General features: G+C 39.6%; 2 protein-coding genes across 9 annotated transcripts in view; one reads left to right on the top strand and one right to left on the bottom strand.

The window, feature by feature from the left end:
• apold1a (apolipoprotein L domain containing 1a) overlaps positions 1 to 4367 on the top strand; it is a 39179-nt gene extending 34812 nt beyond the window's left edge. The window contains exons 53-57 of the mRNA XM_084368244.1: positions 25 to 231; positions 1349 to 1450; positions 2325 to 2466; positions 3217 to 3345; positions 3762 to 4367. Of these exons, the coding sequence (XP_084224370.1) occupies positions 25 to 231; positions 1349 to 1450; positions 2325 to 2466; positions 3217 to 3345; positions 3762 to 3814 (633 nt within the window). The 3' untranslated portion in view covers positions 3815 to 4367. The remainder of the gene's footprint in view (positions 1 to 24; positions 232 to 1348; positions 1451 to 2324; positions 2467 to 3216; positions 3346 to 3761) is intronic.
• A 1367-nt stretch (positions 4368 to 5734) lies between these two features.
• On the bottom strand, positions 5735 to 13810 carry LOC311266956 (heterogeneous nuclear ribonucleoprotein C). Of its 8 annotated transcripts, none has more exons than XM_084369685.1 (9): positions 13671 to 13810; positions 11632 to 11740; positions 9231 to 9499; positions 8224 to 8296; positions 7979 to 8029; positions 7538 to 7707; positions 7007 to 7120; positions 6602 to 6768; positions 5735 to 6375 (listed from the first exon to the last, which is right to left on the bottom strand). In XM_084369685.1, the coding sequence occupies exons 2-9, from the start codon at positions 11634 to 11636 to the stop codon at positions 6241 to 6243; spliced, it is 984 nt and encodes a 327-aa protein (XP_084225811.1). In that variant the 5' UTR covers positions 11637 to 11740; positions 13671 to 13810; the 3' UTR covers positions 5735 to 6240. The 8 variants fall into 8 exon arrangements, with proteins under 8 accessions (XP_084225811.1, XP_084225814.1, XP_084225812.1 ...); XM_084369688.1 differs by having other exon boundaries at positions 5735 to 6351; XM_084369686.1 differs by having other exon boundaries at positions 6602 to 6765.

Here is a 13810-nt window from a genome sequence, read left to right as displayed (position 1 = left end):
TAAAATGACGATGTGTTTTACCAGGTGAACATAACTCGGGATGGTTGCGGCGTCACCAAACTGTGTACGGAGACACCAAACGACTGTGACCCTGCTGGAAACAGCAGCTGTCTGTTTGCGTCTTTGGATGCCGGTGCCACAATGGCTCCCAACGGCACACTACTGTCCGTCGAGCTCAGGGGAGACTCCACGGGATACATCGCACTGGGACTGACTCAGAATGCCTCAGAGGTAACGCACACAACTATTCAAACATCTTCTTGCTGAATTGAACAAATAATTGTCCCTGTTCTCAAATATACGGACTATTGCCCCAAAGCAAATGACTTGACCAACAAAGGGGCGCTCCCTCAGTGAAAGTTAAAGCCAGACTGAACTTCTCCAAACGAGACAGTCCAGAATCACAGAGAACAGACGTGATGTTGTGTTCGGCAGCCGTTATCTTTTTCCCTTTTAACAGCCAACAAGAGTTTTACGACAACTGAGTGAAATGACTGATAACTGGCAAATATTACATAATGCCCAGTTGTTAACATGTCCGAGCTGACCTCAAAGGCAAATTGACATCCGTCTTTATTGATACTTTTTATTGACCTGGTTATACACGACATGGCCGTCTCACATATTGACCTGAGATGTAATGAGATCATAAAAAGTGCCTGAAAGTCCATTTGTCACACAACAAACGGGCAAAACACTGGTGCTGGATAGCTTTTTTGGATTATTTTGCACATTTAATACTACACATAGTCACTTTATTTTTTACCTCCAAGCGATTAGTTGTTGAATAGAGTCTAGCAATAACTTTAGCAGCTAGCCTCTGATGTGTATTAATTTATTATGCTAGCAGCTAGCTGTTGATAGAGGCAAGCAAGATAATGTTAAAGATAAAGGAGTTAAACGTTGATATTTAACGTGAAATGTAGGTTACAAAACAGAAAGATTCAGACAACATATACTACGGAAAAATAAAACAAAAAAACGAAACTTTTGTTCCCAGTGACTGCAGACACAAATCTGATTATTTTAGGCAAACATGTTGTCAGACAATGTTTATTGTGCAATGTGAACGACTTTGCAGAGGCATATACCGTGGCATGAACACACAATGTGCAAACAGGGAAGCAGAAGTTGAAAAAATAATAGAGCACAATGGCACCAACAGCATTCACAGGTGAACTCACAGGGAACAAGAAGGACTGGAAATCTTACTGTTGTCTGGACGGTTTCATCACTTCATTGACTGATATCCAACACTTACAAAGAGAATGTGTATGACATTGCAATTCGTTATTGTCTTCACCTCAAGGAAGTCGTCTCATCTTCTCACCACAAATTCTTTCCTCAGGGCACCACCGCACTTTTCATCTGTGCTCAGAACAATGGCTCGTTCTTCTTCAGGACAATGAACAAGAACAACACTGACATGACGCTCACTCCGTCAGAGAGGGTGAGGCCTCCAATTTACTGTCAAAGGGATTAAACACTTTATTAACTTAGTTTACATTCTACACGCATAAGGAAATGTACATGTTGTGTTGTGTTATATGAAACAATAGATGAACAGAAAATCTTATTTATGCACTTAAAAGCACCTAAAGATGATTAGATCTGGGTTTTTTATTGCTTTTGATATATATATATATATATATATATATATATATAATATAATATATAATATTAATATAATAATATTATATTATAATATTATATTATTATATTAAATCACTTTTATTAAAGCACTAACCTAAAAAACCTTTCAAACCTTTTAGACAAGTGGTATTCCACCGATTCAATTCTTACAACTTCAAGTTAAAAGAAACTTCCAGAAACTTGAACTTTGGGACACAGATTATTGAAAAATTTAACGAAAAACCAAGTGTTATTTAGAAAAGTGTGCATAAGTCTTATTTGAAAGGATGAGAACACAAAACAATGAGATCTTTTCTCATATGGTGTTTTGATTGTTTTTTTTCTGTCTTTTTTCTTTTTTTGAGATACACTGCTCCAAAATCTTCTTTTCTCCTGTTTTTTTCTTTAAATTGACACCAATCTTTGGGTAAATAGATACCAAAAATATATCATGGCACTATTGCTATTACTAGTAATATGCACAAGTGAATATTGACTTGAAAAATCTGTAGATTAGGTACAGTATTTGGACATTAAGTTTCCAATATCACAAACTTTAAATAAGACTAAGCACTCTCCCCAAAAGTTCCTCTGTGCAGTCTGTGTGTAAATATATTACATGTTGTATCTTTTACTTAAATTTTCAGGTTCCTTCTTATTTCACCTCACCATATCTGACTTTTTGTCATTAGATAACGCAAGAAATTCGAGGCATGGTGAATGGCGATGTGATCAAGTGCGAGTTTGACATCCCAAATCTGAACGCCACCATGAGCAGGACCACTGAATCTACAACCTTCGTCATCCTCCTCGGGAATGGAAGTACTACTGGAAGTAAGCGGACACACATTAACACACTGTACATAAAATAATTTTGGTTCACAACATGATATCCTAATGGAAACAGTTGTTGTTGATGATAAGGTAGTTTCCCCCAGAGCATGTTAAAGCTGATCATAAATGGAAAAATAACCTTGACAGTGTTATAATATGTCAGTGCACACATATCTGACATCAGTTTACTGGTGTAAATGCCTGGACAATTATTGTTTTCAATCTGTAGGCAGAAATTGAAATCAACCAATAATATCAATCGCAGATTTTAGACCCATACCCAGTTAACTTGGTCATCGTGTTGACAAAGTGGACTGAAGTAAAAATGAAACAAAAAACGTAACCAACCGTCAACATTCAAAATGTTCCTGTAGTTTTCTTGTTGCATTTTAATTTGAGTAATTTTGCTTTGTCTGACACTAAAAGCAACAGGTATGCTAAGCTAACAGTCCTTGATACTCTTTTGTCCGCGTTTCACTAGTTTGTTTTAACGTAGTTAGACCTCCCCAAAAGTGTCGACTGCATTTTAAAAGAGTTGAATGCAGTAATTTTATTTTAAAACCCACCACACCTTGAGATTTTAAAACAAGCTCCAGAGATACAGAAGGATTTAGGTTACTGCTCTTTCAAACTGATACTGATTAACATTACATTACATTTCAACTGTTAATTAAGTGAATTAACACATTTTACTGTGACTGAGCTACATTCCTGTCTAACCTCCTACTGCTCTGTCTCCTAATTGTTCAGCTACTATCGGTCCCTTCATGACTGTCCTGAACAGCGGCCCTCTGAACCTTGCTGACCCGGCCAGCAACACCGGCACTACAGCCGCACCCGGCAATGGCACAACAATGAGCGGAGCTGACCACCCTCATGGTAAACAACATACTGCTGTTTTAAATATGCACTTTAGTTTCAGGTTTCAACATGTAGAAGGTCTCCTAATTTGACCACTATGAAGGGACAAAATCAAGTAGATCAATTTGACAGTTGTCCAGAAAGATGTGTGATAGCGATCACATCAGATGATCTCAGCTAGTGGAGAAAACTGTTAACACATCCTGATAATTACTGTACCAGGGGCATTTATTTGGAAAAGAGATGTAGCCCTTGAGCTTTATTAATGGAGGGTAGAGGCATAAATATCTCAAAACCTGCAAAGTAAAAGCCCAGTACAACTGAGAAAAAAATTGTTGGAGTGAGCTGTGACAAAACCATCACGGCACTGAACTACCATGTAATGTAAGAACAAACATGTTCTGATAAATGCTTTTTGTCTCTTCCCCTTCCAGCTGTGCCACTCCTGCTGAGTGTCCTCGCAGCGTTCCTCGTGTTCAGGGCCTAAAAGTCCTGGAGGAAGTTGAGGACAGTTGGATACAATGAAGACGGCTTATGCGCTGGATTTACGCACGAGTGTCAAACTGTGTATAAAATGTTTTTACTGAACTCATTTAGACGTTTTTAAAGTATCTTTTGCACTACGTTTGTTTCTGAGATGAAGCTCAAAGTTAAAAATGAATGATATCGATATGTTGTTTGCAAACACTTCTTGTGGTTTTTAGATGCCAAATAGTTATTTAATTTTCTTCGTATGACCACGGAAAAGGTGTTGACATTATTGTCTCGCACCTGTGTAAACTTAAACCGGCTGATCTTGAACCACAAGCCATTTACGCAAACTTACAGACTTCGGTGGAACGAGTTTGATCTGTATCCTGGTAGCCAACCTTTCCTGACCGACAGCCAACATCCTGGATGTCTTCAGTGCTCTGTGCCTCTTTGTTGCCAGGAAGGTTATTATGTTTTAATATTAACATGTGAATGTAGTTATTGTAAAGTATTTGTTTGTTGAAAGGACAGCCTGAAGGGTCTACTCTAATAATAAAGTTCAAACTGTTGCTCACTTGTTTGTGTCGATGGATTTCTACAACAGACAATTTGTCATGTTGACAGTCAGGCCTTTGTTTTCTGTCCAAATATATTTAACTAACCTGAGGGTGCAGTTACGACCTGCCTGGCCACTGGAGCTCGTTACCACCATGGAAATTTTTGTGTCAGGAGATTAAATACAGCGTTGTCATAACTTTTTGAACCAGTAAACAAAGCAACAGGCGCTCCTACATGAATTAATTAAAAACTGGACCGGTTTTTGACTGGAAGGGAAATGAATAGTTTGCATTAGTGATGGGAGTGACGCAGATCAAGATTCATTCCTGTAACAACGCTGAGAAGTTTTGTAACTTGCCATAACCAGAATCATTTGACTGTAATCACTCCTGCACGCATGCGACGGTCGCACTTTCGCGGCTGTTGATGCCTGAAATAACTGGTATGCCACTGCAGTACAAAAGTGGCAAAAAAAGCCTTTTTAAAAATGTTGTTAAAAAAAAAAAAATCTTTCAAATCCTTGACTTTTTTCCTTAAAATTGACGTGGGATTTCAAGGACCTGTGGGAACCTCAACTAGGATAATGGTAGAGGAAGAAATGGATCAGATCACAATTAGACATCCAACCAATATAATTTCATTTTGCATGCGTGGGCTAGTTTTAGCAGCCCAAAATTACTTTATTGTCAGACTCGATGTCGGTGATCTGCATTGTCAACATTACACAAAGGTGATGACATCATACAGTATGTCATGGGCTCCACACAGCTCACCTGGCATAACCAAGGACTCTGGAAGCTCCAAGACCCCAAACTGATTGAAAAGACTTTAAGCCAAACTCTTCACTGTGGCTGCTCAGTTAAAAGTGTTAGTGTGCATCCACCTGGCGTAGGTGCACAAGTTTTAACGTGTGTCAAGGATGTAAATGACGTCTTTTCAAATCAATTAGGGATTCTAGAGATTTAGATTTTGCTGGATGGAGACATTTTTATGGTTTTGGGTTATTTTTAATGTTTTAAATCGTCCTACTTCAGCTTTATGAGAATGCTGCAACACTGTTTTGCTGTGAAGCTCAAGAAATGTTTTGTTGACTTTGAAACTTCACTTTCCATCAGCATGGGGGTGAATATATAATGCCTGACTTTCCATTTTTAGGTTAACTTCAATATTCTCATGGTTCTTGTGAAGGGGAGAAATTTCAGGGCAGGTAGTGACATTTGGCCAAAACAACAGAAAGACTGCTCTCACCAAAAACGACTCATTTCTCTTTGCTCGGTCATTTTATTTGGTTTCATTTCAACTACAAATTCCATGTTCCCCCCCAGAAACCACTGATGTAGTTGTTTGCAATTAACAAAAACAAAACAAAAAAGCGCTCTCCATTTTAATATTTTATTGCAATTTAATCCTTTACAGTTAAACTGAAACTGAATAGTATAAAAAACTGACATTAACATACAGACACACAAGGTCAAACAAACTCACCGTTGAGGGAAACAAACACATTGAACCTAAAAACGGCCTTTTTGTAGCTGAATTTCCGTCCTCGCGTTAAGACATGTCCGTCGAGCTGTCGTCTCTGAGAACATTAACAGTCCATGTTTCTGCCATCTCCTGAAGACCAGCGAGGACGCAGTAAAAACACAAACCGAAACCTACAGCTAATTATTCCCATTACAGTGATACTGGACAACTGGCAAAAAAGATAAACCAAAAAAAAAAAAAAGAAAGACGGCTTTAAGGACAATGGAACAACAGAGTGTGTGCACCATGCTCGTGTGTGTGCACGTTTGCTTTTTGTATCTACAATATGAGTGTTAAAACAGGAGTCCGAGTTCCTACTGGAAGCTGTGTGTACGCCGCATGCGTCGCTGTGGTCCGTGTCTATGAGTCCTCTTCGCCGTTGACACTGTCGCCATCGTCGTCGCCTTCAACGTGCTCGCCTTCCTCCTCCTCCTCTTCCTCCTCTTCGTCCTCCCTCTCTTGGCTCTTCACCTGCCGTTTGAAAAAGTTTGAGGTCTGTATGAGCGACGGGTGGTTTAGGGATGAGAGTGGATCAAGTTAAGACCATGTAGAAACAGCAGTGGGTTATGATATACTTTTTGATACTTTGAACATACAGCTGTCAGACACTTCACTATTGTTTGTCAAGTTTTACATGGAGTCTCCAGATATCTGGGCTTGAGGTATTAAATCTGATAGCGTAGAAGAAAATAACTTTGTGTAGTAAGCCTTTCAGTCTCACCTCTTCCTCCTCCAGCAGGTCTCCTTCCTCCTCTTCCTCATCGTCGTCTTCATCTGAGTCGTTCATCTCCTGGCTCTCCCTGTCTCTCTTCAGCCCCTCGTCCTTCTTGTTGCTCGGGTGCGGAGGTGAGGTCACTTCTCCTGGCTCAGTTTTTATACTCTTAGCTTCTGCCAAACAGGAAATCGTGTTTAGAAATCATTGTCCGGCATAATAAATGTTGGTTAATAGTTATAAACACTCAGACACTGTGGTTGTTTTGTTACCAAACGGCTGTTATATCCATCTGATCTTTCTGTTCTGTACGTTTTGATTTATAACTTATCTAGTCTCACTTTCTTTGACAGATAAAAAACCAAAAAAACCAAACAAAAACACTCCATTAAAACACACTGTATTCCCCCCTACCCGACTTCTTGCTGTGGTCCTTCTCCATGCGCTCCAGGCTATCCAGCAGGTCGTCCACCTTGCTTTTGATTTGGGTCAACTCCCTCTTGATGGTCTGCAGTTCATCCACTTTCACTGCAGAGAAAACAGAGAACCAGCGTTAGAAAGCTGTGGATGAGCAACTTGAGTGAAGTATTCACTGAGCTCAGCTAAGATAGTAACTGTGACTATGACTAATAATTCAGGACGGTGCCCAATGTTTATTTTTGATTTATCTATTGATATTTTTTCATTAATAATCTTTAAAATATCAGAAAATCATTAAAATATAATGTACAATATTATGCCTCAACATCATTTGCAATATTACTTTCCAATGTAACTTTCAATACTACTTTTTCTGTTTTATTTTTGGTTTCGGCTATTTTTTTTTCCTTCTCTTAATTCATCCTACATTGTTATTCTATTAGACACTTGTCATCATTTACTCAGTTAACAATTTCCAACAGGTATTGATAAAGCTTTAATCTCGTAAGCAGCCGAGAGACTCACTTGTTCTGGACGAGGAAGTCCTCTGACTGCTCTTGGAAGAAGAGGAGAAGCTACTCTTGGTTCGCCGGCTGCTTCCTCCACTCAAGCTGACCCGCGGGCGCTTGGACGGGATCACGGCCCGTGACAAGGGGGGAGGGGGAGCGGGGACACGGGACGGGTACGAGTACATTCTGGGACCAAACAAAGAACAACATAAAACATCAAAATAAACAGACTCAGGACTGGACGCAAGTAGCCCATGTGTCTTTGTAGCAACGGTGGATATGGACAATTTATTCAATGAGGTAAACATTGGTGGAAACAAGTGTGACCTACTCTTTCACACTGAAAATAAATAATATTGAGGATTACTCTCCTTAACAAAACTTCCAGTGACTGTTGCAAGAAATGCGATTTGTCGGTTTCTTTCAAACAGAGAAAAAATGAAAACATTTTACCCACCTGTCGTAATAATCTCTCTGAAAGTCATAGTCGAGGTCAAATGAGGAACTGCTGTTCAGGAAGAAGAACAAGAAGAGTCCGTATGAGGTAACGAGAAGATGGATACTATCGATTGTTTTCAAAGGTCATGTTTAGAACATTGTTCAGGTCATGTTTAGAGATTTTCCCTTCTTGTTGTGCTCACGTGTGATATTTATGTATGTATAACAGCCCTATCTGTTCCTAAAGGTATGTTTATGAATGACCTGTACATGTCTCCAGCGGAGCGTTTGGTGGTTTTTGACCTGTGAGGTTTGGGTTCTCCAGCCAGGTTGATGTCTGAGAAAGAAAAAAAAAAAAAACACATCACAGATCAACAACAGGACTTCAGATCCTTTAATGTTCACATTTTCTAAACAGTTTGAGGGAACAAATATTCAAAGAAAGTGTGTGTTATTTGTGCCAAAGTCCCTCACGACTGAAAAATGTGTTTTGCTTGTATGAGTTTAACTGTGCAGAAAGTTTTATGTGTAGAGTCTGATAACAGCTTACAAAAAGTGTGATGTTGAAACTTAAAAACCTCCACTGCACAAACAGTGACAATTAACTTTTCAGTGACGTCAGAAGACATCTTGTGTAAAGTGGATGACTGTTAAAAAGTGGATGCGTTTTGAGAAGTATTTACATGTTCATAGATTCTAGATATTTTTTCTCAATGACAACAACAGAGAAGATTTCACTATTACACTGTTGGAAACAAGACATTCAGACACTGTATATTTTTTTTATCTTGTGTCCAGCTTCAGTATCACAGTCTCCTCCTACAGTGGTTCCCAAACTACGTCAGAAGGTAAATCTTGTTTCAGGACAGGAAGGCTTAAAATTATATTAAATCCATTTCTTCAAGTATGTTTACTTTCTGACATCCTCAAATGTCTTTTATGGTCCACAACATAAACATATTCAATTTACTCTCAAAGAGCAGTAAAGAAACCAGAAAATATTATATTTAAGAAGCTGGAGTCTTGCAGATTAATTTAATAGTTGATTAAGTAATTGTCGCAGCTACTGGTCTACTCTAACAATTAAACATTAAATAAATTGCTTGGTTTTAAGGGGTCACAAGCTGAAAACGGTTGGGAACCACTTGCTTACAGAACAGCTTTACTAAAGATGCATACATACCTTATGGAGAGGAATGTAATCAAAAACTGACTTTGATGTAAATAAAACAAAAAAAACAACAACCATAAAATAAAAACTGAATTCTTACCAAGGACTTGTCCAACAATCATCCTCCCGTCCTCCCCGCCGACTGCAGCTCGGGCATTCCTCTCATTGGCGTACTGGACGAAGGCGTAGCCCTTGTGGACGGAGCAGCCCACGATCTTGCCATATTTGGAGAAGATGGCCTCGACATCTCCCTTGGTGACCAGCAGGGTGTTGAGGTTGCCGATGAAGACCCTGGAGTTGAGGGAGCGTGGGTCCGTCTTGTTAGTGACGTTGCTGCTGGCCATCAGGCTGGAGGTGGTGGGTGAATGACTAGCAGGAAGACACACAGACACACAAGTCCCAGATTTAGTCAAAGAATTAGTACTGATCGAGTCCTGTTCCTGGGTCAAATACTGGAGAGTCCCCCAGATGTGGTAGAGAAAGGCAGAGACGATCAGCAGGCCTTCCTGGGAAATTAAATCGTTTAAATCAAAGCACCGACAACAAAAACTGCCGCTATGACACCATTTACCCTGTTTGTATCAACAGGAGACATGTTTGCAGTGTGTCCTAATTTGATGCTTTGAAATTAATGGAGGAATTTCCATGAGATCTAATTTGCATAAAATCTCCAAGCTGCATGTTTTTATTCTCTTCTTATTAAAATGACCACCACCTCCCGTTCAGTCTAAAAATAATCATGAGGGATCGGGAAATATAATTTCTCATTTGGTACCTCATGCTTGCACAAACCAAACAAATGAAGCATAATACCCCTCCACATTTTAGGCCTGTAACATACTCAAACACATACTGACCAGACAGTACATGTCAGATCAGAGTGCTGACACTGAAAAGACCCAAACACAAAATAAAGCATTTTGGTCTTCACCAAAAGAGAGGCACATTCGCGCATTAACTACGACCTGAGAGGTAGCAGTAGCATTCAACCCATTAAATCAGAGTTATTAACATCATGTATATGATGCATTTGTTTTAAGTATACTAATTTAAGAAAGGGGATGTTACACTGCAGTTTTCTTACCACACAGTATTATATTGCAGCATGTAAAACACAGTGAGATGTGTGTTCGGCCTTATTCAAAATGGGTTCTGGACTTTATATTTAAAGCACTTTGAATAGACAATTAAAGCTTGCTTAAAAAGCTATATACGGGCAACATATAACTGTAGTTAGAATATGATACCACAGAGGAGCCACTGTTTTAGTAAGGGCCTGCTGAAGTGATGACATCCCTGTTAAATCCCGAATATTACTAAATCGCCACCACCAGTATTTTCAAGATGATCCTTGCGTGTCTGAGGATGAAGAAACAAAAAAGACATTTATGAATTTCTGAGCTATATTTCAGCTGATGAAAAGTCACACCTTTTCTAAACAAACCAATACATTTTCAAGAAGTTCAAATGTGCCATTTCCCCCCAAAATTTCAAGACTAGCTTGTTTAAACACAGATAAATTCACTAACATGAATGGGGATGCTTAAAAGGTCAGGCACAGCTGTAGCTACCATTTATTTTCTTACTTTAAAGAAGAAAAAAAGGGCCATTATGGTGCAATGTTGTGCAATGAAAACCAACTGCAACAAAGCAGGAACAAAAGCAAGTATTGCACTGTTATATATCATTTTGTACTGTGTTACCTGGTTACTGTATTGACTGGTTCAAAAATAGCACCTGTTAAGAAAAGCCAACACAGACATTTTGTGGGGAGAAAACAACCGAGCCTTTAAATAAAAATGCTCATGTGATTTTATACATCCATAGTGTTGAGAAATAAATAAATGCATTATAATTGTTTATCACTGAAATCTATAATTGTTGCATCTTCATGGAGGAGATTTTTCAGCTAAACGTAACCATCCTTCACTTACACCCGAGTGACAGAAACAGGACCTGCAGCCACTGGAAGGTTTTGACTTTCTATTAAGGGACTCATAAAAATTATATTTTCAAATGTCATGTGCCATTAAATCTAATCTAGTGAGACCAAAAGGTTTAAAGGCGCGGGATAAAAGAAATTTCACAGTATTTTAATGTTAATTGACTAAATCAGGGCTGGAAGATTTTGTATCTGGGGATTAGTCAGGTGAATATGATGGTGGAGCAGATAGAAACAAACGCTGTTCATTTAAAGGACTGTTAAACAGGTTTATGAATTATTTAGCTGTAATTCACCGTTAATACCACCATACTATGGTCTATTCTTATATCACACTCCATTACTAGTATTTTCCCCTAGAATAAGGGCTTGTTTCCAAGTGTGTGACTCAATATCCAAAAAACGGGGTGTGTTACTCTAACAGACAAGGGGCGATGTGAGCACCCAGTGAAGCCCAGAGCTGTGTGTGTAAATTGGGAAAGTTGAACTCCGATACAGCAAACATGAAAACAGTAGTGGCATCAACAGTAACCCCCCCTGGCTGACATTCATCACTCACTCCATAGCGTCTGTGTGCAGGGCTGTCGTCTGTCTGATGTTTGACACTGTGGGCTGGGATCAGTTTGGGCTGGTGTCTCGACCTTCACCTTCGCCCCTCGCGATTTATACTGAGGTGACAGAAAACAACACCTCAGTCAAGCTGAGCAGGGTTATGTTGTACCAAGTCTTACCTGGTTGGAGTGTGTGCAGGAGTCAGTGACGAGGAATGTACAAACAACTAATTACAACTAACTACTTCGGGACTGCAATCTGACCCTAATGCATGTTTATGTGCAGCATCTAACAGAAGCTATGAGAAGTGAGAGAATAAAGCACACACCCAAGGACCACATCTAAACCTGGGACTGAACACAGTGACAAAACCATTACATTTATATCATTTATGGGCAGAAAAGGTGGGCCTCATTAGCTCACATAGGCTTGTGTTTTAGTGAAACATGGTTGTAGGAGTTAAGAAAGGGGTCTGTGCCATTTAAACAGTGATACTGAAGTCCTTTAAGAGAGCAGATCAACTTGAGGACAAGCCCGAGTGCAGAAATAAATGTGAAAAGTCCTTATTTTGTAAACATGAGCTGACAAGTCATGGGAACTGAGCAAAAGGTCTTTCATGTCCTGACAAATTTAACAAACAACTGTTGTGGCTCGACAGGTATGACAAGCTAAGCAAGGTTATTGAAGCCAATGGAGTTTCCCCAATCCATAAACCAGTGTAAACATGGGTTGTCCCATTTATTTGATACTCCTTAAACATGGAAATGTCTGCTTGGAGTGGCATATTAACGGCTTAGGAAATACTAACTCCTACTATATAATTAAATCAAAACTAGATGTAGGCATAACAACAAGCCAGGTAGGAGGAATACTAGAGTTGAGTTTCACTTGTTCAAAATGGTGGGAGGTAGATGATGTAAATGGGCTTTTAGGGGGGAAAGATTTAACTTATTAATAGGATAAATGCTAGTGTACAGAACTGTCACATGATCTTACAGGTCCACTCTTTTAGTGTACGTGCAATCCTCCAGTGATGTGTATTTTTCACTTTTGTTCATTGGCCTTTGTCTCTAATGAAAAGACTAAATGGGTCGTATGGTTGAACGTGCAGCCTAGGAATGAACATGAAATCGTGAGTTGATTTTAAATACACATAAACAGCCATAATACTCTTTCAGATTGATAAACGTTTAATTAATAAATGTGTATTTGTAACACGTTATGTAACAACACTGGCAGTCCAAAGCTCCCAAAATCAGAAAAATCACTCTTCATCAGGGGAAGGAGAAAAAACAAAAACAGAGGAAAAATCTACTCCACAAAAAAAAAGGGGAAAAAAAGCAAACAGACTGAGCGGTATGAGCCAGAAAAGCAAAGTCTGGGTATCAAAAATTACCTAAACCATCCACAACACACCCGCCTGGAGCACCGACAGCGCCACCGCCAGGCTTCAGTGTGAAACACAGGCCCTGCGCTAGCCTCGGCGGCTCAAAGCCGGCCAGCATGGCTAACGCTAGCCAACCACCAATTAAAAAGCACAAAAAAATACACTGCAAATCAGACCAGTTCCTCTGCTTGCAAAAACCAAAACCTGCAAAATTCTGACAGATCTGTCGTCGATAATCTGTAATCAATAATGGATCAGGGCGAAGCAGCGACTACAAAACCAAAAGAGCCTCTGACGCCGTTAGCTAGCGCTAACTTAGCTGGTGGGCTGGCTGAGAAGCGTGCCAAAAACAGATCAGTCCCGTCAAGGAAAAGTCTTCACAATAAAGGCTACAAAAACAAAGCTACACCAACTTGCAAAAAAAGGGGGATGAAGCAGTAGCTAAGATGCATCCACAGCGTCGTGTTTCTAAAAACCACAACCAGCGTTCGTGTTTTTGAGGGGGATGTGCGTCTCCAAGTTAGCTACGCTAGCTACATCGCTAGCCAGCACATTACGTTCTGTCCACTCGCAAAATAGAAAAAGCATCGTGGAAAAAAATCCAAAAACAAAAGAAAAAGGAAGGAAAAATGAAAAATGTCTGGGAACAAAATACTCACCACGACCTTTACGAGTAAAATGTCTTGCTTTCGGTAAAATCTGTCAAATTGTTACTTAGGTCGTCCCTTTTGAGCACAAGCGATTCGCCCCCTTAAGCAGCGAGCTAGCTTTCTTCTAGCCACTGAGCTAACGTAACGAG

Source organism: Pagrus pagrus, assembly GCF_965226575.1.
Source record: "Pagrus pagrus genome assembly, chromosome: 12".
NCBI lineage: Eukaryota > Metazoa > Chordata > Actinopteri > Spariformes > Sparidae > Pagrus > Pagrus pagrus.
Note: the sequence above shows the minus strand (reverse complement) of the source record. Positions and strands in the feature narration are given on the sequence as shown.

What these genes read in the sequence shown, in the direction of transcription:
- LOC311266956 (XM_084369685.1), bottom strand. An exon ending in GATTGTTGGACAAGTCCTTG is followed by an intron (nt 8,297 to 9,230) that starts GTAAGAATTCAG and finishes TTTCTTTCTCAG; the next exon opens with ACATCAACCTGGCTGGAGAA. An exon ending in GACTTCCTCGTCCAGAACAA is followed by an intron (nt 7,121 to 7,537) that starts GTGAGTCTCTCG and finishes TTTTCTCTGCAG; the next exon opens with TGAAAGTGGATGAACTGCAG.